The sequence below is a fragment of the Scleropages formosus genome, chromosome 14 (genome assembly GCF_900964775.1).
Source record: "Scleropages formosus chromosome 14, fSclFor1.1, whole genome shotgun sequence".
Lineage (NCBI taxonomy): Eukaryota > Metazoa > Chordata > Actinopteri > Osteoglossiformes > Osteoglossidae > Scleropages > Scleropages formosus.
Genome location: NC_041819.1, coordinates 14,196,308 through 14,218,843, shown reverse-complemented (window position 1 = coordinate 14,218,843; position 22,536 = coordinate 14,196,308). Strand labels below are relative to the sequence as shown.

The window sequence follows — 22,536 nt, the reverse complement described above, 5'->3', positions numbered from 1 at the left end:
CTTTAAAAAAAAAAAAAAAAAAAAAAAAAAAAATTATATGACACTTTTGATACAGGAGGGGTATCTTTTCAGACCGAGACGTGGGAAATGCAACAGGCTTCTTCGTATCGATGAGTTGTGAACTTTTGGCGAAGTGAATTTGGCCACACCTAGATCCTGTCCTATTTCCACAAAAAAAGAGCGAGAGGAGAACCGGGAGCGAGACTGACTGAGGGGGGCTTTGCGACGCTGTTCCCCTCGCGCAGCTGCGGTTGTTTTGCGTGCCGGTCCAGTCCGGTCCGGTGCGGGTGCGGGGCAGTGCATTGCGAAGGGCCGACTGGCGGTTCGGTTCGGTTCGGTTCGTTGTGACCCGGACGCGAGAGCGCGGAATGCGCGGCGGCGATGGAGCACAACGCGATCCAGGTGAAGAGACGCTCACTCACCGCTGGGCTTCAGCAGCAGCAGCAGGACGACCCCTAACAAACATTTAATATCTCACTTAATTTCGTTCACTTTAATCTCGCTTAATTAATCCCTAATAATTGACTTTAGAGCGACCGCGAGAGAATTTGACACACAATATTGAATATATTTTTTAAACGTATTATAATATCAACTTTGTTTGTTGTCGCCACTCGGTCCAGCGAGCTGCCTCTGCTCTGGCTGAGGCACTTCTTCTGAAATTTCAAACTTCTTTCAGTACCAATTTAGAAAATATGAATTAATATTTTCGCTGTAAAAATTTCGGAAGTGTGCCGCCAGGAAGGGCGCCGAGAAATTGGGCGATATTAAGCACATTTTTATGTAAAAAAAGAAAAAAAAAAGAAAAAAAAGAATTGCAAGCGGGTTTGTAAGTGCGGAGAGTTAATGATTAATTTCTTTGTGTGTCGTGTCGACTGTACCCGGCACCCCCACCCCCACCCCACGTACGTACACACACACAGAGTGTGTGTGGAGAGGCGACTTTTTAAAAATGTTTCGGCGCTGGTCTTTTGTGGTCCTGCATCGTGTAATATTTTCGATTGGAAATTTTATTTTGTAGGCAGTGCGCGCGCCGGTGCCCCCATTCACTGCGCTACAAATGGCCGTTTCGTGCCGCACTTTTCACGCCAATAATATCGCTCATCCGCCTTTACATAACTTATCGAACACACTTCTGACATATTTGGAAACGGTTTCTATAACCAGAACTTTATTGAAATATTACAGGCCAAATCAGAACTGGACTGGACCAGCGGTGCTGAGTTTGTATTGTCGTCAAAGTTTATTATTATAAGTTGTGTTTAATATTTATGTAGCTTTTTTTTTTTCATAATTTTAACCTCTATTTGAAAATTCAAAAAGGAAAAAAAAAACTCGCAGTTCATATTCACTGTAGTTTTTGATATTAATTCCAAATATTTTTACATATTAATTTAAACTCCAAGGTCACGTGTAAAGAATGTTTTGTGACATCATGTCCTCTCCTGGTATTGTTTGGTTATTAAAAAATGTGTTATTAACACCGGAGAACACAGTGTGGGGGGGAAACGGCAAACTTTGCTTTTAAATCGCCCATATTTATAATTTTTTTCGGACTCCACTGTTTTCTGGTTTTGTCCCGCAGTCACTTGCATCATCTCGCCACTGGGCGGCGCACCTCTTGTGGAAAAGTACAGTTTGTCATATTGTTACTAAAATATATACATATGTAACAATAATAAATCCGTGTTTGAACGCAGCGGCGGAATGTGAATGTTGCCCGCTACTTAACGCAGTGCTCTAAACTATCTTGTCTCGAAAGTAAATCTTAAGTCATTTCATATCAACAAAGCTGAAAATTACTACTTTTAAATCATGGTACTGCAACTTTTTTCAAACATTAATAATCTTGAGATGGAATTAAAAGCACGGATTGAACCTTAAGTAGCTTCTGATGTCAGATGTGACACTATTTAAATCGTGTGCTGACAGTGGAAAAAAATGTAAAACGCATGTGTATTAGCTGCTGTTTTAAGTGGATTAATAGAGTGGAATGTGTTTTTGTGAGTGTTTGGGGTGGTACTTTTTGGAGAAGTCTGTTTGGAGCTCTGTTTAGTATTTATCACTGCTTGATTAGAAATAATTAAAATAAATGGTAGATATGCAGGGCTTGTTTGGAAAGCAGACATGTGGGTGTTGTGTGAGCATTCAAAGATGGCCGCGTGCTCTGTGTGTGTGTGTGTGTGTGTGTGTGTGTGTGTGTGACAGAGAGAGAGAGACTGTTGAGAAGTTTTGTTGAGGAATGCAGGGATCTCGGGCTCCAATCCGCCTTGTGAGCCTGTTAAAAATGCCCAGTTTTAATTTCTGTCATGTGAAAGAGTGTGTGGAACGGAGTGTGATCGAGTGCTGAAAGTATGGCCCATTTCTGGGCTGCCGTTCCACTATACCTATAATTGACTGTATGCTGGTCTTTATTTATACGTGCTTCCTCTGTTACTGATATTCTGGACCTACAAGAAAAGCATTTAATGTGACTGGATGGTAACTTCCTAAGAGGAATTAAACCACTATGAGGATTGCACAGAAAATAATCTAAACATAAAATCACAGCATCTGAATTACACTGAGATTTATAGATAATATACAAGTAAATCCTAGTGTACATATAAATATTTAGTTATACTCAGTATTATTGGTCTTACATAGATCTGTTTTGAGATGCTTTGTGTGTAGCTTATTATATTGTTTTAATAATAGGTATTGTATGAGTGCAGCAGGTAATGCAGTGGTTAGAGCTGTTTGCCCTGAACAGAGGTATTTGCCCTGAGCTGATGAAATAAAATTACCCTGTTAGGTAAATGGGTAAATGAGTGCAAAAATGATTATCTAACATTGAAGGCTGCCTTGGATAAAGACGTCAAAAATGTAAAGGCTACTATGCATGTTAGCAGTTACAATTTTGGATTTGTAACATAAAGGTTGCTGGCTCAAGCCCCATTCTGGGTGTGCTTGATCAAGGTACTTACCTCAAACTGCTAATGTATATACATTTATATGTATTCATTTAGCTGATGCTTTTCTCCAAAGCCAATTCCAGTGTTGTTATTTTTGCTGAGATGTACGTCACTTTGGAGTAAAGCATCTGCTAAATGAATAAATTTAAATGTAAGGTACTCAGTTATTTACCCATTTATTGCTGGGTAATTTTAACTGGAGAAATTTGTACGGCCAGTACTCTGCTCAAGGGTACTACAGCAGAAGGTGGGATTTGAACTTGCAATTTATGGGTTCAAAGGCAGCAGCTGTAACCAGTTCACTACCAGCTGTTGAAATTTAATTCTCAGATTGCTTTGGATAAAGAATCTACTAGTCCAGTGAGCGACAGTAATTAAATGTGATACGATATTTAATTACATCAATGCACTTTTTTTTTTATTTTTTTACTTCAACTTGCTGGTATACTCTTACAGAAACTGGAAACCAAACAGAATGAGTGATTATGTAAAGGAAAGTTGACTGACCCCCTTGTGACCCTTGTCGTGTAGTTTAGTAAGCAGGATGGTAGTGTCTCATGTCTCTTCTTTGAGGAGGCATGGGTGGCAGGCTGGGGAGGTCCCTCTTTTACCATGGCTCCTGTCTCTTTATTGTGCAGTGGTTGGGCGCCCCCTGCTGTCTACGTGGGTCCTTCGCCTTCTACAGGTCCTTCAGCTGTCGGCCAGAGGGCGACAGCAGGGCTGCAGTCTGGAAGCTCGGCGACTTCTACTTTGTGCGGTGTGCCCCTCAAGAGCCCGTGTGCATTGCTGAGGTCGCTCTGCTGTGGGAGGACCGTGCTCAGCGTCACCAGCTAGCCAGTTCGAGGCTCTACTTTCTGCCTGAAGACACTCCGAAAGGCCGGATGTCGGAGCACGGAGAGGTGAGATGGGGTCCTCGAGAGCCAGAACCCTGCTAGGGTTAAATTCAGTGAATGCTGGCTTTTCGGTTGAACATTTGGAGCGCTGTGGTATGTTTCAAGTGATGCGTATTTTATCTCAGCCTTAGAGTTCATAGTGCTCGGTGATTGATGTAAATGGGTTTGAGATGACTTGAGGTAACGATGCAGATCCCACCTCTGATCTCAGAGATTGAGCACAAACCAATAGGCGCTGCACATCGGAAGACCATATTGGCTCCAGCCTGGTGTAGAAGGGTAAATGGCAGGGCAGTTCATCCCTGTTGTCATATTCACAGAGGTGGGTTGTAATGACTTACATTTATTCCCTTACTTAAGTAAAATTTCTCTAGAAATGTAGTTTTCAGTTATTTCTTGACCTCTGTGTTTCTTAATTTTTCAAGTATGTTTGTAAAGAAAAAAAATGACAGCTCACCTTTTCTGGACTCACTATGCCCATGATCTCTGAAGCTCATGTACAGTGTAAATGTTCATGCACCGTAACTTTTATGATCATGCCCAGATAAGCCTTTACACAGAAGCTACTCCTGTGTTGTATGTAAATGTTTGTGTACCTTTTACCAAAAAAAAAATTGATCCGGATTAGTCTATCCTGAGTTTTGTGCACCTACTTGTCCGATGAACAGCGGTGCATAAAATGGAAAGAAACAAACTACGTTTACTTAAGAATCACACGTCTGCAACCGTCTCTCTTTCTCCTCATGTAATGCACAAATTGTATTTTCTCTGAGATGTACGTTGCTTTGGAGAAAAGCATCTGCTAAATGAATAAATGTGAAGTGTAAAAATTGTACTTAGATTTACATATTTAGCAGATGCTTTTCTCCAAAGCAACTTCCAACAAACTCTATGTAGTGTTATGAGCCCACACACCTTATTCACCAAGGTGACTTACACTGCTAGATACACTACTTACACTGGGTCACTCATCCATACATCGGTGGAACACACTCTCTCTGTCACTCACACACCACTGGTGAACCTGAACAGCATGTCTTTGGACTGTGGGAGGAAACCCACACAGACAGAGGGAGAACATGCAGACTCCTCATAGACTGAGCAGGGATCAAACCCACATCCTCTTGCACCACCCAGGTACTGTGAGACAGCAGTGCTACCTGCTGTGCCGCTGTGCTTCCCCACTTGCACTCTTATGTTTATCACCCTTAAGTTTAAGAAGTTTTTTCATATTGTGAGAGTTGAATTCATAAGTTTGCCTTCATTGTTGGACTAAGTTATTGGCTGAGTTCCTCTTATTTTATTTCTTAACTGTATAGCTCATAATAAGAAATGACATTTTGTATCTAAATTGCATTTGTATAGTATGGTAGAAACTTATTCAGCTTGAAATCCTGGAAATCCTTTAAATTTTATCAGAGTATTACTTGGCCCAAGTATTTTGATTTGATTGTAACTGTCAGTGAAGATTCGCAAATAAACATTTAATTTTTGGACAGAGTTATAAGACATTTCCCAACAGATATTAATATTCCGATACAAATTTCACACCTTGTAATCAAGATTGTCAGAAACACAGAGGTTGTGTTTTATGGATGTTTATTTTAAAATAAAGGAATGAAATTAACCTTCATCATTTTGAATCAAAGCAACTTGATCTGTTTTTTTCTTTAATGTGACACTTTGTCCTTTACACAAGTAGTTTTTGGGAGTGTATTTTTGAGTAATTTTTAACTAGCTAGAGTTGTTTTACTAGTTTTTTTTTTTTAAAAAACTCCCCACCTCTTAGTATTTGTGGATGTTAATCCATTCACAGAGGCTTGATGTCGTCCCTTAATAGGATCTGATTTCTTTTTTGGATTGAGTTCAGTTATGATGTGGTTGGGTTATGTAATGCGCATGTAACCGTGTTTGTGGAATCGGGGTATTTCCACAGTGAACATTTTTCCATCTCATTAAGAGCACAAAAGTTTTGTCTGCAGCTGTTAGCAGAAGTCCTGTGTTTGACTTGACTTTGAAAAGAAGTGGAGTGACTTGAATTATTTTTCTAAGATGGAAGGGAAGAACAGAGATTTAACGTCAAACTGTGCCGCCCTCACCATGACAATGCATTACGATTGTTTTGTAACAAGGGTCAGAGTATTGCTGAAAAGTTAAGGCGAGAAAAATGTTGGCTGAGGAACAAAACTGCATCTGCGAGGATTTTCGTGATGTTGAGCAGATGTAAAGACGAGATGTGTAATTTGTGTAAAGGGGAATGTTGTTTGTCTCAAATGAAATGATGTGTCCAATATGCTGATGTACAGTAGGTGTTTTCTTTCTGTTGCTGCTGTGTTTGAAGACTGGAGCATTCTCACAGTACATACCATGCAGATTTTGTCAAAATTCCCACATGTTAACTCTACTTTCATTTTTTTCTCGGTCCAGTGACAGCATAGTCAATGTTTAAGTTGACTGTGGGACATTTGAAGCCCATTGAATAGGCCCACACTCCACTAGGCCCGCAGCTGGAACCAGAAGTCTGTTCCTAATAAAATTTCTTTGTTTAACCACTTGTTTTTACAGCCAGGTCACAATCAATAAAAGGTTAGAAATGCAAATGTCGGATAATTTATTTACTGAAGATGTTCTCCAAAAGTTTTGGATATGGCTTTTAATGGCTTTAACATATTTTAAAAAGACATTTTGTATTTTAACTTTAAGGTACATAAAAATAATGTTTTTATTTGATAAATGTAAATTGTCTCCACAAGCCCCAGTGGTGCCAATTGTTGGTTCAGTTTGTCCTATAAAAATGTACCTGTCTTCATCCTTATATTGATCACACTTGACACCAGACAGGAGCTGTAAACACTGCAACGGAGTTGAATTAATTCTCACACAGCAGGTGTCACAGTGGTTAAGAGTGATGCCTTAGACTCAGAGTTCACAGGTTTGGCTTCTACCTTTTCCTATGGTACCCTTGATCAAGGCATTTACCCTGAAATTCTCTAGTAAAAATTACCCAGCTGCTGAAATGCTGTAGTATGACATCAAAAAAGCATCAGTTAAGTAAATATTTGTATTTGGGTCTGCTTTACTGCTCTCTGTTGGCTGAGCAGATAAACACAGGCAGTGTTTGCATGGCTGTTGGTAGAAACTGAAAAAATAGAAAAGTGAAGCAAATTATTCAATTAAAAACGAGTGGAAAATTTTTGTATCTTTAAAAACCTGTAACTCGACCCTTCACAACGTGAGAAGCCTTTGCACTGAAAGTTACCCTTCAACGACTGAAAAGGAAGCTGGAATGGTGATAGTCCAAACTTAGTTAGCCACATAATGATTCATACAGTTAAATGTTTTTACTGAAGTAAATCGGGGAATCTTGTTCAGGACTTGAAATCCATGTCCTCCTTTCCTGTTTGCTGCCCTACAGGATGAGGTCCTGGCTGTGTCAAAGAAGATCGTCATCCGCATCGAGGACCTTGTCAAGTGGGCGTGTCCAGAGCCGGCAAGTTGGAAGGGGAGGTGCCGGGGTGTCCAGCACGTGTTCGCCGCCACTTCAGGCACCTCTGGGACTCTGGATGGGAAATATGATGGTATGTAGACCACAACCTGAGTGATCCTCATTGGTGATGCATGCAGCAATAGAACTGCTTCCAGCTATCTACAAGACTTGGATCATCCGCTACACCCCAACCAGACTGCTATGCTCTTCCACATCTGCCCGCTTGGTGGTCCCACACACAAAAGGTAAAGCACGAAGGTTCTTGGTTCTGGCTCCGTTCTGGTGGAACGACCTCCCCCTCTCACTCAGAACTGCTGAATCTTTGTCCACATTTAAAAAGGGTCTTAAAACTCACCTCTTCCAGATTCACTTTGCTCATGTAAGGTACAAATGTTCATACACTATAACATCATGCCTGGCTCAATCCTTTTTACATCTACTCCTGCAATGTAACATAAATGTTTATATGTATCTCAAAAAAAAAAAAACAAAACTAGGAAAGTGATTAAGAATCAGCGATATTCTGGTAAAGTTTCATGCAGTTACTTGTGCGATGAACATTGGCGCATATGGTGAAGGAAGCGTCTGCAACTATGTCACTTTCTCCTAATGTAATGCAGAAATTGTATTTTCTGTGAAATCTAGGTTGCTTTGGAGAAAAGCATCTGCTAAATTAATAAATGTAAATGTGATCTCTGGTTGGTCAGTGGAACTGGGGGGGAGTGAACAGAGTATTAACAGTAATAGTACTGGGGTTCCTACAACGATCCAAGAAACCTTTAATTAATATAATTAATATATTTTAATATTGTACACCTGAAACTTCCTCTGTAAACATGTGAAAGACTGAAGTGTTTAAATGTCTTACACTGGAAAAATTTCATTTGCATGACCAGTCCAGTGAATTCTGGAATATCTGGACATCCTTCTGGAACTTATTAGAAAGTGCTACATGATCACACCTGTGATAAATGATAACCTTTTGACTCTGAGCCCTCACTCTATGTATGTGGAAGTAATTAGTTTTTCCTTGATGTACTGTCAATCCGCATGCTGTTTTGACCCTGTGCTGTGCATAAAACCTACTCGAGCGATGAACATCAGTGCATCAAGTGAAAAGTAACAAACTAGGTTTAGTTAAGAATGACATGTCTGCAGCCAAGTCTGTTTCTCTTAATGTAAGGCACAAATTGTATTTTTGTTGAGATGTACGTTGCTTTGGAGAAAAGCGTCTGCTAAATGATTAAATGTAAATGTAAAACCAATTCAAAAAAAGCCAAAACTCGATTTACATGTATTCATTTAACTGATGGCGCAGTGGGTTGGACCGCAGTCCTCCTCTTCGGTGGGTCTGGGGTTCGAGTCCCGCTTGGGGTGCCTTGCGACGGACTGGCGTCCCGTCCTGGGTGTGTCCCCTCCCCCTCCGGCCTTACGCCCTGTGTTCCCGGGTAGGCTCCGGTTCCCCGTGACCCCGTATGGGACAAGCGGTTCTGAAAATGTGTGTGTGTGTGTGTGTGTGTGTGTGTGTGATGCTTTTCTCCAAAACAACTTACAGTGTTAAGCTACTTAAAATTATTTACCCATTTATACAGCTGGACAGTTTCTAGGGTAAGTACCTTGCTCAAAGTTACTATAGCTGGAAGTTGGATTTAAATCTGTCACCTTTGGGTCCAAAGGCAACAGCTCAAACCACTGTGTTACCAGCTGCTCCTTAATTTAAAAAATAACAGAAGGGGCAGCAGATAGTGTTGTGATTAGACACACTTTCTTGCATTGAAAGTGCCTGGGTTCATATCCCCGCTACTACTGTAGTACTAAAGAGTGCATTACTCCAGGAAAAATTACCCAGAATAAATGTTATAAATTTAAACATTATAAATGTTTAAATCACAGCAAAGAGCTTACAGTCCAAAACTAATGCCATGTTGTCTCGGACAAAATCGTCCACTAAACAGTAATAAACAGATGACTGAGGGTAGATGGTGCCGTGTAAGCAGCATATTGGTTACAGCCATGAAACAGTATTTCTCTGAGGTGTTTGTTTGCTTTGGAGAAAAGCGCCTGCTGTGTGAGTAAATGTAGATAAATGAAAAAGTGGAGGTATATTGCTTGAGTTCCACTGAGGGACTGTCCTGTGGTACTAGTAAATCAAGTATTTAGCCTAAATAATTACAGTAAACGCAGCTGTATAAATGAGAATTCCTAAGCTGAATTGGGCTGAGTGATGATGATGATGATGATGATGTTTGTTTGACAGTGACATTCAAAGTTGCTTTGCAGTGTCCCATTTTAAGTCCTCAGCTAATCAAAGTAGTAGCGTCTTCACGTCTGTCCTCCGGAGTCCCTGCTCTGCGTGTTTATTCTCACAGGCTGTTGGCATGTTCTTTCTGCAGGTGCAGCTTCCCAGGAGCAGTGGCGAGTGAAAGTGCTCAGCTACCCCCAGTACTGCCGCTTTCGCTCCCTGCAGAGGCGCCTCCAGGACCGTGCTGGCTACCCCAGACTGCAGGACCCACACCTGCTGGCACTGGGCGGGATGCGGGTGTCCCCCCACAACACCTGGGTCCTGTACTGCCGTGACACCTTCAACCACCCCACCCTAGACAGCAACACCAGTGTCTGGACACACTTGGGTGTGTAAAGCACAAAAGAGACTGCTTAATGTTCCTTAACATAATTAACATCAAAAATAATTAATTTTGTAAGAACAGTAATGGGAGAACATGTGTGGTGTTCAGTGTGTGTGACTCTGTTCCCAGGGTGCACGTCTCTCAGCCTCAAAGGACGACCGCGCAAGAGACGGGGTAGGGATGGGAAAGGACTGGACCAAGAGAACCACAACCAGTCGGTGGCATCCTGGATAGAGAGAATGAAGGCATGTCTGTGCGTCTAGTGTACTTAATTGCCCGAGTTATGGATAAGAAGAAAGTGTTCATGACCAGATTCTTCAGTGATCATGCCATGAAAATATCCTAGTGTCACTGACTGTTACCCTGTTGTTGGGGGCAACTTGCAGAGTAAAATTTGTGTACTGAATGATTTACAGTGACTTTATCAGTCTTTAAGTGCTATGCTGTGTCTTATTAGAGTTCTATGAAAAATTCACATATCCGATCACTCAGTCGTCCATTTGGTGGACCTGGGAGAAACACACTTGACCACGGGGAAGCTTGGAGAGACCACACACAGAACTGGATTTGAAAATTTTGTGCAATTTATTGCGACTGTCCTCCCAGTATCTATCAGTTTCCAGTACAAATTGATTTGCTCCTTAAATGCTGTATTTCCTCGATTGTGAGACATTACCCTGCCCTCCTAAAGTTTAACAGTTTGAAAATTGGGTTGCATCATTGTTTATCATTGCTGGCACCACATGTGTTGAATTTTACCAGAATTCGGCACAGGTGACAATTTTGTAGGATGACACATCAGCGGTTCTGAATCCGATTCATGTTCAGCCAGCAATTCGGAAGAATCGGATTCTGAAGAAGGTCCACGGGCCGATAGTGAACAGCAAATAGACACAATTTCATTACTCCTCTTTATTTATTTAGTTGAGTCTTTCCCCTTTGCTAGTTGTACTGAAATTTTGCTTAATGCAATACAAAACTTTTAATACTCCACTAGTACTTAATTTGTTTCATTATTTGCTTAATAGGGGGGTGTGGTGGTGCAGTGGGTTGGACCAGGTCCTGCTCTCTGGTGGGTCTGGGGTTCAAGTCCTGCTTGGGGTGCCTTGCGATGGACTGGCGTCCCGTCCTGGGTGTGTCCCCTCTCCCTCCAGCCTTACACCCTGAGTTGTCGGGTTAGGCTCCGGTTCCCCGCGACCCCGTATGGGATAAGCGGTTCAGACAATGTGTGTATTTGCCCAATGTGTTTCACGCAACAAGATAAATGTCAAAATAGTCAAACCCAATCCTCTATAATACTTTAGGTCAGAGCATTCCTCTTCACTGTCAGTTCTTCCAGTTCTTGTCTTTGCCCAGAGAGACTGCTACCCGGTTTCCTAACCATGAGTGTCTCTGTGGCCTCGGCAGGAGAGTGTCATGGGCAGTGTGGAGCTGCCCTGTGAGGGAAGCTGGCTGCCCCATCCTGAGGAGCAACACTTCCTCGATCAGCTGTACGTCTTCATGGAGCGCAGGGGTTCACCCATAGGCAAGGTGCCCAATCTGGGCTTCAAGAAAAGTGAGTTCCTCCCTTTGGTGGTGCCATTTGAACAACTTCTCTTGCTGATACTCTGCTGCACTTAATGTCAAGACATCTCCCCATACCAGTGTCACATCTGTAAGACCCCAACACACACCCGTGTGGCCATAAAGACAAGGACCTTCCCTGAGTCGTGATGTACATATTATAGGAACCATATGGCATATTGACTTTTCCTCTTTTTTTTTGTTGTCGATGAAAATAACCCATATGGAATCTTAGACTAAAGTTTTTTGGTTTAGCTCAAGTTTCTTCAAAGCGATTTATGATGTTAAGCTGCTTATTTATACAGCTGAGCAACTTTTGACATGTTCAGCTGATAATAAAAGTCTTGCTCAATGATAAAGCAGCAGGAGATGGGATTAGGAGTTTGATCCTTGGAGTTGAAGGTGGTGGCTATAACCACTATGCCACCTGCTGACTGTTTTCTGTAGATAGTTTATTCGGAGCTCACAGCCTCTTGTCATGGAGTGACCTGTTCCTTGAGGCTATGGAGTAGAAACATTCACATTCTGTTTGATTGTGTTTAATTTTTCAGACTGTGGGACTAGATAATTGCATTGAAGGGTAGGGCCAGCGTGACTTCATCACCACTCACTCATTAAAACATTCTCCATGTAACTCCACTTACACTAGTAATATCTGATGCCATCACTTATAGTTGCATTTAGTCATGTGGCTGACATTTCTCCCTAAAGCAGCATACACATGCACACACACACACACATTTTCTGAACCGCTTGTCCCATACGGGTTCCCGGAGCCTACCCAGCAGCACAGGGCATAAGGTCGGAGGGGGAGGGGACACACCCAGGACGGGACGCCAGTCCGTCGCAAGGCACCCCAAGCGGGACTTGAACCCCAGACCCACTGGAGAGCAGGACCCGGTCCAACCCACTGTGCCACCACGCCCCCGAGCAGCATACAACAAAGCATTAATGTTCAGTCAGCCCTCTTTCCATGTTATAATGCAGCAGAGTCAGGAAGGATACGCAATTTTTTGTCATAACTGAAGGCAGTGAATTCCCATGAACCTTCCTGCCTTCAGCTATGTTTTTGTTTGCTAAAAAAGAACCACTGCCAGCATATGTGAACATTGTGACTGATGTGTTGCTGTTTCCACAGTTGACCTGTTCCTCCTATTCTCCACCGTGAAAAAGCTGGGAGGTTACGAGCGGGTAAGTGGAGTGCTCTAGGATGAAACAATTTGTTGTCCCATATTTCTATTTTTACTAAGTTGTTAATAGACCAACAGCTTTTTGGCTCCTTTCACGTGCTTTATTTCGGTGGAGATTCTGTGGACCTCATGGCTCCCTCTTGCAGAGTACAGTTGCGAGGGGTTGCTCATGCTGTGGTTTCTTTCACTTGACTCATTAAAAACATTACAAAAGATTTTTTTTGCTGCTTCAGTTGATACCTTTGTGCTATTACAATGTACACTGCTCAAACTATACACAGTAGTTACAAGTGTACATTTTCAGGTTTTTATCTTTGTGTTATTTGAAATGTCTGTATATGAAGCAAATCTGGCCTGTATTTACGTGACGGGCCAATAGATGTCAGTAAAAAACAGCCAATCAGAGTGTGATCTGCAGTGATTGACTGCAAGATGAGGAAAGTTGCCTTCAGCTCTACTACTCTTAAGCAAGGTACTTACCCTAAATAGCTCCAGTAAAATTACCCAGCTGTACAAATAGGTAAATGATTGTAAGTAGCTTGACATTCTAAGTTCATTTAAATGAACAAACTTAAATGAGTAAATCACTCTGAGTAGCTTAGTGTACAAACCATACATTGCTTTGGAGAAAGGTATTACCGGAAATGAATAAACGCAAATATAATTTATAGATGGGTAAATAATAAGTAACTTAACATTGTAAGTCGCTTTGGAAAAAAGCATCAGCTATATGAGTAAGTGTAAATGCAGCAATCACCACTGCATAGGAACTGGAGGAGAGAAGATATTTTTACTTATTTTAAAGCTTTCAACTTAAGGTTTTTTTTTAATGTAAGTCAGTTAATGAGAAAATTTAAATAGTAAAAATAAAGTTATAGCATGATCTATGTTTTTATAGAATCTAACGTTAACTTTAGGAGCTCCTTTGTTACTCACCTTCTGTTGATTGTGAATTGGTGGCAAAATTTACTTTGAAGTTACAAATAACAAAGGTTATGAACAGACTTCCTGTGCGACTGTGTTTGTATGTAGGGGTGCCTGTGTCTGTAGTGCTTGTGCTGTAAATAATGTTAACGTGGCCATTACTTGTTTACACCTTACCTCAGTGAGTTGGGTAGTTGTACTTCTGTTGATATTTGGATGACAGTCATAGTTAAATTTCTCAGTCCTTTTTGGACTTGAGTACACCAGAGTTTGTGAATTATTCATTAAAAGGGCAGTGAATACTGTGTTCAAACTCTGGGATTGTGTGGTGCATGGCAAACCCAAGATGGTGTGGTTCATTTTTCATTATTCCTTGAGGTGAAACCCTCTGTGTGGTTCCACCCTCAGGTGACATCAGAGAGACTGTGGAAACAGGTGTACAACGAGCTGGGGGGCAGCCCAGGGAGCACGAGTGCTGCCACCTGCACCCGGAGGCACTATGAGAGGTGAGTCTTGCGCCCCATGTCCGAATGATGCCCTGCTTTTGGCTGTTGAACCCCTCTCTGGGTATCGCTCAGTCCCTCGTGGCAGTAAAGGATAGTTACAAGTGGCCCTCCACTTATGACAGAGCTCAGTTCCACCTTGTACTTTATTATACAGACCATAAGGTTATATAAACAGTTAACATGCAAGGATGCAACGTTGTACAAAAGGGTTTTGTTTTTCACTAATTTCACACATCACTCATGTTAAAATAATACTGATTTAAAGTACAGTAATAACATTTATAGTACAGGTAATTGCCTATGAATCCTTTAATACTGTATAATATTCATTGATGAATAATGAATTCATGAATGAATAATTGTGATTTGGGTGGTGGTCGGGGCCGAGTGCCCGGCCGACCCAAACCTCGGGCGCCAACTCTGGTTTTTGGGACTTGGAATGTCACCTCACTGGCGGGGAAGGAGCCTGAGCTGGTGCGGGAAGTTGAGAGATACCGTCTAGATATAGTCGGGCTCACTTCCACTCACAGCTTGGGTTCTGGAACCACTCTACTCGATCGAGGGTGGACTCTCCACTATTCTGGCGTTGCTCAAGGTGAGAGGCGGCGGGCTGGTGTGGGCTTATTAATAGCCCCCCAGTTCAGCCGCCATGTGTTGGAGTCTACCCCGGTGGATGAGAGGGTCATCTCCCTACGCCTTCGGGTCAGGGAACGGTCTCTCACTGTCGTTTGTGCTTATGCGCCTAGCGGCAGTGTAGAGTACCCGGCCTTTTTAGAGTCCCTGGGGGGCGTGCTGGAAAGCGCTCCCACTGGGGACTCTGTCGTTCTACTGGGGGACTTTAACGCCCATGTGGGCAGCGACAGTGATACCTGGAGGGGCGTGATTGGGAGGAACGGCCTCCCTGATCTGAACCCGAGCGGTGAGTTGTTATTGGATTTCTGTGCTAGTCGCGGTTTATCCATAACGAACACCATGTTCATGCATAAGGGTGTCCACCAGTGCACTTGGCACCAGGACACCCTAGGTCGGAGGTCGATGATCGACTTTGTAGTCGTTTCTTCTGACCTTCGGCCATATGTCTTGGACACTCGGGTGAAGAGAGGGGCTGAGCTGTCAACTGATCACCACCTGGTGGTGAGTTGGATTCGATGGCGGGGGAAAAAGCTGGACAGACCTGGCAGGCCCAAACGCATAGTGAGGGTCTGTTGGGAACGTTTGGCGGAGGCCCCTGTCAGAGAGGTCTTCAACTCCCACCTCCGACAGAGCTTCAACCAGGTCCCGAGGGAGGTGGGGGACATTGAGTCTGAATGGACTATGTTCCGCTCCTCCATTGTCGGTGCGGCTGTTCGGAGCTGCGGCCATAAGGTCTCCGGTGCCTGTCGCGGCAGCAATCCCCGAACACGGTGGTGGACACCGGAAGTAAGGGATGCCGTCAAGCTGAAGAAGGAGTTCTATCGGGCCTGGCTGGCTCATGGGACTCCTGAAGCAGCTGACGGGTACCGACGGGCCAAACGGAGCGCGGCTCTGGCAGTCGCCGCGGCAAAAACTCGGGCTTGGGAGGAGTTCGGTGAGGCCATGGAGGAAGACTTTCGGTCGGCCTCAAAGAGATTCTGGCAAACCGTCCGGCGACTCAGAGGGGGGAAGCGGTGTTCCACGAACACTGTTTACAGTGGAAGTGGTGCGCTGCTGACCTCAGCTGAGGATGTTCTCGGGCGGTGGAAGGAGTACTTTGAGGATCTCCTCAATCCCTCCGACACGCCTTCCGTAGAGGAAGCTGAGGCTGGGGACTCGGAGGGGGACTCGTCCATTACCCTGGCTGAAGTTGCTGAGGTAGTCAAAAAACTCCTCGGTGGCAAGGCTCCGGGGGTGGATGAGATCCGCCCCGAGTTTCTCAAGTCTCTGGATGTTGTGGGGCTGTCTTGGCTGACACGCCTCTGCAGCATCGCGTGGAGTTCGGGAACGGTGCCTCTGGACTGGCAGACCGGGGTGGTGGTCCCTCTTTTTAAGAAGGGGGACCGGAGATTGTGTTCCAACTACAGGGGGATCACACTCCTTAGCCTCCCTGGGAAAGTCTATGCCAGGGTACTGGAAAGGAGAATCCAACCGATAGTCGAACCTCGGATTCAGGAGGAGCAATGCGGTTTTCGCCCTGGCCGTGGAACACTGGACCAGCTCTATACCCTCACTAGGGTGTTGGAGGGTTCGTGGGAGTTTGCCCAACCAGTCCATATGTGTTTTGTGGACCTGGAGAAGGCATTCGACCGTGTCCCTCGTGGCATCCTGTGGGGGGTACTTCAGGATTATGGGGTTCAGGGCTTGTTGCTACAGGCTGTTCGTTCCCTGTATGACCGGAGCAGGAGCTTGGTTCGCATTGCCGGCAGTAAGTCAGACCTGTTCCCGGTGCATGTTGGACTCCGCCAGGGCTGCCCTTTGTCACCGATTCTGTTCATTATTTTTATGGACAGAATTTCTAGGCGCAGTCAGGGAACGGAGGGTGTCTGTTTTGGTGGCCGCGAGATCTCGTCTCTGCTTTTTGCGGACGATGTGGTCCTGTTGGCTTCATCAAGTCAAGACTTGCAGCGTGCACTGGGGAGGTTTGCAGCCGAGTGCGAAGCGGCGGGGATGAGAATCAGCACCTCCAAATCCGAGGCCATGGTTCTCAGTCGGAAAAAGGTGGATTGCTCCCTCCGGGTTAGGGGGGAGTTGCTCCCTCAAGTGGAGGAGTTTAAGTATCTTGGGGTCTTGTTCACGAGTGAGGGAAAAATGGAGCGGCAGGTCGACAGACGGATCGGTGCGGCGTCTGCAGTAATGCGGTCATTGTACCGGTCTGTTGTGGTGAAGAGGGAGCTGAGTCGTAAGGCGAAGCTCTCAATTTACCAGTCGATCTACGTTCCTACCCTCACCTATGGTCATGAACTCTGGATCATGACCGAAAGAATGAGATCGCGGATACAAGCGGCAGAAATGAGTTTCCTCCGCAGAGTGGCTGGGCGCACCCTTAGGGATAGGGTGAGGAGCGCAGTCACCCGGGAGGAGCTCGGAGTAGAGCCGCTGCTCCTCCGCATCGAGAGGAGCCAGTTGAGGTGGCTCGGGCATCTGTTCCGGATGCCTCCTGGACGCCTCCCTGGGGAGGTGCTCCGGGCTTGTCCCACTGGGAGGAGGCCTCGGGGCAGACCCAGGACACGTTGGAGAGACTATGTCTCCCGGCTGGCCTGGGAACGCCTTGGGGTTCCCCCAGAGGAACTGGAGGAGGTGTGCGGGGAGAGGGAGGTCTGGAGTACTCTGCTCGGACTGCTGCCCCCGCGACCCGGCCCCGGATAAAAGCGGAGGAAGATGGATGGATGGATGAATAATGAATACTCATTTTGTACATGTGGATTTGGAAATTGACACAGCATGTGGAGCCAAATATCACATAGAACCATGTTAGTCTATTGACCTTATGGGTTTTGATACCGTAAAACAGTAATAGTCAGTAAAACAGTACAAATTTAGATCACCGACGATCATAGCCTGGTACATTGTGTTCAGAAACATTATTAAATAATTCCAGAAGAAACTTGGTCAGCCTCACAAGTCACATCCACTCAATATGTAAGTTTAGTTGTGGAATACACTGTAATTTTTTTAAATGTTAGACAAGGCAAAATTATGGCGCAAAATGAGTAATGCAGAACGCTGTGGCACAGAACCTGAAAGCATGTGAATTCAGCAGCTTTGGGGTTTGATGCCTTGGTTGTGTGTTCCCACCCTCTAGACTCATGCTGGCGTATGAGCAGCACCTGAAAGGTGGAGGAGGTTCCGGAAGTGCAGGCGGTGCAGGAGGTGGAGGAAGCCGTGAATACTCCCAAAGCCAGGGGCCTGTGGCATCTAGAAAGAGCAGTGAACTGCAGAAGGGGAGGGAGAGCCAGGTCCCTTCAAAGAAGAAAATGAATGGCGAGACATGTCCAGTGAGTGTGTGGCCTGTGTGCTGTCCCTGGCAGTGCTCATCTGCAGTGGGTTAAGATCATGCAAAGGTGACTGAAGTCATATCCTAGTGCTCAGGACCTCAGTCATTTTGGTGCTTTAGGGTGATGACTGCAGCAGTCCTTTTCCTGGGGTTTCTGGCTTTTCCCATAGTGTGCATGTATGTGTGAGTGAATGATTTTTTACGAGTGCCCTGTGATGGACTGGTGTACCTTCCAGGATGTATCGTGCCCTCGTGCCCTATGCTTCCAGGATAGGCTCGATTGACCACCACAACCCTGCAGTGGACAAGCAATGATTGATAATGGATGGATGGCTCTTGGAGTTGACATTGAGAAACGGACAATTGTTGAAAGGGAAGTTCACATGCAAATCATTCTCCCTTTCAGATGCAGGACAGCACAATGAAACCAAGGACTGCCGAGGTCCGGCGGAGGGGCAGACCGCCAAGTAAGCGATCTACCAGGCCCACTGCGAAAACCCTGTCCAAGAAGCCCTGTCCTGACTCTGCCCGAGGGGCGCTGCCTCCCAGTTCACGGCGCAGGTCATTCCAGCCGCTCTACACCCCTCCTCCGCAGGACCTGTCCTCTGTCAATGACTCCATCATCAGCAGCCAGGACCTCCGGGCAAAGCAGTCCATCCCAGTGCCTCATGCCGCTTTGTTTCACCCCAGGATGGAGCGGGCCGTCATGACCACGTGTGAGGAGCCCGTCAACCTGTGCCCCAGTGGGCCCCTGGGAGCCTTCAGTCTCTGCCCCATCAGTCTGTTCAGGACCCGCCTGGGCCTCACCACTGAGCAGGGCCCTGGCACAGCTACCCAGGAGACCGGTGTTCTCCAACCCTCTGTTCTGATTGTCCACCCCAAAACTGAACCCTCCGAACAACTGGGACCGACCCAGGGATCGCTGAATGGTTTTAATGATGGAACTCCGAGAGGAGGCGCCTCTGAGGCCCGGCCCAGGTCTGCAGTGCTGCCGCCACTCCGGATTATCCCCTTGGATATTGACTGCAGCCTGCAGGTGCACCAGTTCATGAAGAGCCGCGTTGGCCCCGCAGAGCTGAGCTCCTTCACCAGGAGGCTGTCTGAGGTGCTCGCCCAGGACCTGAGCAAGGCCTGCGAGCCCCCAGGTGGAGCCCAAGCCAGTGCCCAGGAGCAGGCGCTGCCCCTCAACTTGAGCAAGCGCTGTACTGCCAAAAGGCCAGGTGAAGATCCTGAGGCCAGGGGACACGGGGGTGACTCGTCCAAGAGAACTAAGCTGGACGTCGACCCCTCGGACAACCCTGGGCAGGTTCTCAAGCAGAGGAAGGACTCTGTGCTTCTCCACGAGGTCCAGGAGGAACCTGCTGACTTGAGCTGTCCCAAGCGAGCCAGGGCCGCAGCCCAGGGCCAGGATAGCCGATTTGTTACAGGATTGGAAAGTGCGGCTGGATCAGCCAGGCTGAGTCCAGGGTCCTCCTCTCCCAGCCAGAGTGAAGGGGGCAGAGTTTTGGAGTGCACCCCCCGAGTCCCTGGGCTTCCCAAGCAAGTAGAAGCAAAAGATGATCCAAGTGGTGCACCATATTCCCTGGACAGTGGCCGTGTGGTTGAAGATCCCAAGAGGTCCTCCTCAGGGTTGTCTTTCTGCCACACCACCCAACCGGGCTCTCTGCAGGCTCTCCCCCGCTGGCCACCACCCAGTCAGAGTCGCTCGGACCCGTGCCGGAACACTGACGTTCATACGAGTTCAGAGAGAAGATCACTAACGTCCAGCTGCGTGTCCACAGCATCACTGACACTCCCATTGGCTGAGACAAAATGACCAGTAGAGGTGTCCAAAAGCGACTCGTAACCCATCCAACTGTGTAACCGTGGTAGCACTACGGCTGTGTCATAACTCAGTGCTGCGCATGATTTTACTGTATTTTACTGCTGGATTCAGCCTACAGCTGTAATGGTAATTTGCGAATGCTTCCAAATTTATCAATCACTGTATTCATTACGTGTGTATTTTGTGTCCTACAAGTAGCTAGTTTGACATAGCATCTTATCTTTTCAAATGTACATATGCAAGTAGAGGTATGGATATACTGTCTGGATATTTGAGCAATATTTATGTTGCTGAGATGACTTTGCAGAATCACTTTAGTTCCTGAGAAACTGTCTTGTAACAAATGGCCTTCATCTACAGTACTGTAATACATTTGCATATACATTTATGTGGGGCTTGTTTGGTGTTTTTAATTGTAGTGGAAAATGCTGGATGAGCTGAAAGCTTTTGGCAGATCAGTTGCTCTTGGATGGATTTTCTCTCTCTCTCTCTCTCTCTCTCTCTCTCTCTCTCTCTCTCTCTCGCTCTCTCTCTCATATCGGCATGTTACTGAGGCTAAGTGATCCTACAACCAGATGTTATTTTCTATTGAACCAATTCTGGCTTCAGGCACTGGTCAACTGCATGTCATTTTTGTTTTATTTATTTTGTGGTGATGAACTGGACAGGCATCAGCCCTGGTGCAGATGCCCCCCCATTGGATCAATCCTTCCTTCCTTCTCCGTTTCTGCTTCTCTGCGAATGCAAATGGACTGCAGTTCTGTGTACCATTTTATTTGACTGAAAAGCTCAGTTCCTGTACTGATGAAATGGCGTTACACAGTGGCTTGCACAATATCAGAGTGCAGAGTGGAAATCATGACAGTGTACAAACCTAGTAGATGTTTTGTTCTTTTACTAATTTTTCTTTGTATTCAATGTGCTCTTACTTTGCCATCTGAGCAGATTTCAAGTATAAATACTTACATGTCATAATATGTATACCTGTTTTTACTTTTAAGTTGTGTTAGTTGTGTATGTTTAGGGCTTTTTAAAGGGGATTTACCAGAGTAAAATCCAAATGCCATTAATAGTAGGTACCCATTTAATTCCATACTGATTTTTTCTGAACTGGGCGTTTCTTTAGGTTCAACTATTTATAATCGTTAATATTTGAAATATTGGACTTTTTATTTTATCATTTTGTAGCTTTTTGTTTACATTCAGTTATGCATGTGATTTGAGAGAATGCATAGGATCGTGTCTGTAAAGATTAGCTGGTGTAAAACAGACTGGAGGCAGTTACTTCTGTCTGGTACCTTATGTTACAGTGTAGCTAGAATATTATAGAACAGCTTTTAAATTATAATTAACTTTTTAAAAACTATTTTGTAAAGTTATTGTAAGTGGTCTTCCTGGGATGTTTGAGGTTAATTTAAAGAAAAATTACACACCCACATTCACATCTGTCAAGGACTCTTCCCCCCCCCCCCCCCCCCCAAGTGTAAGATTTAACCCCGGTCCCCCTTCCACAGTACTTGAACTACTTTACAGCCACTAAGGGTCAGTTTGTGTCTTTGTAAGCCTGTGTCTTTTATCCTTCTGTTTTGGGTGACCCCCCACCCCACATTCCAATCATCTGTGGACAGAAATGCCTCTGTACAGGTGCCTTCTGGTAGTGCAATGTGTAGCTGAAGTGCATTTTTAAATTCTCAGTCATTTCTGTGTGCATTAACACTGTATATTTATATTAAAAACTTTATCCGTTTGCCTCTTTTTGAGTTGATTCTTTTTAAGACGTTTGATCCGATCTTGGTTTCAGTGTATTACCTCATTTACTGGTACTGTACTGCAAATAACAGTGAGCTGTAGTGCCTCATGTCGCCTCTAGGTGGAGACAGGACCTAACTTTTCCGATCAACGTTCAAATCGTAACTATATATACCTTTTTAGAAAAAATATAAACACTAACTATTGAGGTCTCCGCAAAAAGGGCAAATGTCAAAACCGCCAGTCAGTTTATAATCTGTTAAATTTATGCTGCTGTGGTGATGATGTTGGAAACTGACTTGATTTTAGTTAATTAGCAGTAGATGCACTTGTCAAATGCAGATGAAGGAAAACCAAGTGTTGCAGTTTTATCAATATTGAGATTCAAGGAAACACTTCAGTGGCGGGAAAATAAAACCAAAAATGAAATCAGATGAAATGAAAAAAGAATGAAAGAGCTTTGTTCCTCCTATATTTTTTTATTACAGCTTTAGACAGGCAATTATTAATTTAGCATATTTAATTATGACTGGAACTAGTGTTGTCATTGCATATATGCTTCAGAATATAATATGCTTTTTTTTTACTTAAGGAAATTTATGTACAGTATATAAAAAACCCACCAGCTTTGTAATATGCGTAACAAACTCTCCCTGTAATGCACACCACATTATTCATTTTCTTATTTTTACATTTTACGTTCCATTAAATGTTCTATTTTTAAGTGCTATCTTTATTTTTGACACCGTAAAATGTAGAACGGTTGATTTTAGAAGAGCTTCGCATTTGAAAGTAATGACTTAGTTGCCCGGAAAGCATTCCACTGCCGGGATATTTTTAATAACTTTCTCTGTGGCAGATTTTTTCTT

General features: G+C 44.6%; 1 protein-coding gene across 1 annotated transcript; it reads left to right on the top strand.

Annotated features, from left to right (window-relative positions):
• The first annotated feature begins 25 nt into the window (after positions 1-25).
• Positions 26-21,383, top strand: LOC108919969 (AT-rich interactive domain-containing protein 5B). Its single transcript, XM_018728406.2, has 10 exons — positions 26-402; positions 3,593-3,853; positions 7,263-7,425; positions 9,728-9,964; positions 10,091-10,206; positions 11,369-11,516; positions 12,663-12,715; positions 14,047-14,144; positions 17,902-18,094; positions 18,500-21,383. Exons 1-10 carry the CDS (start codon positions 382-384, stop codon positions 19,907-19,909), a joined length of 2,700 nt encoding a protein of 899 aa, XP_018583922.2. The 5' UTR covers positions 26-381; the 3' UTR covers positions 19,910-21,383.
• Positions 21,384-22,536: the final 1,153 nt, after the last annotated feature.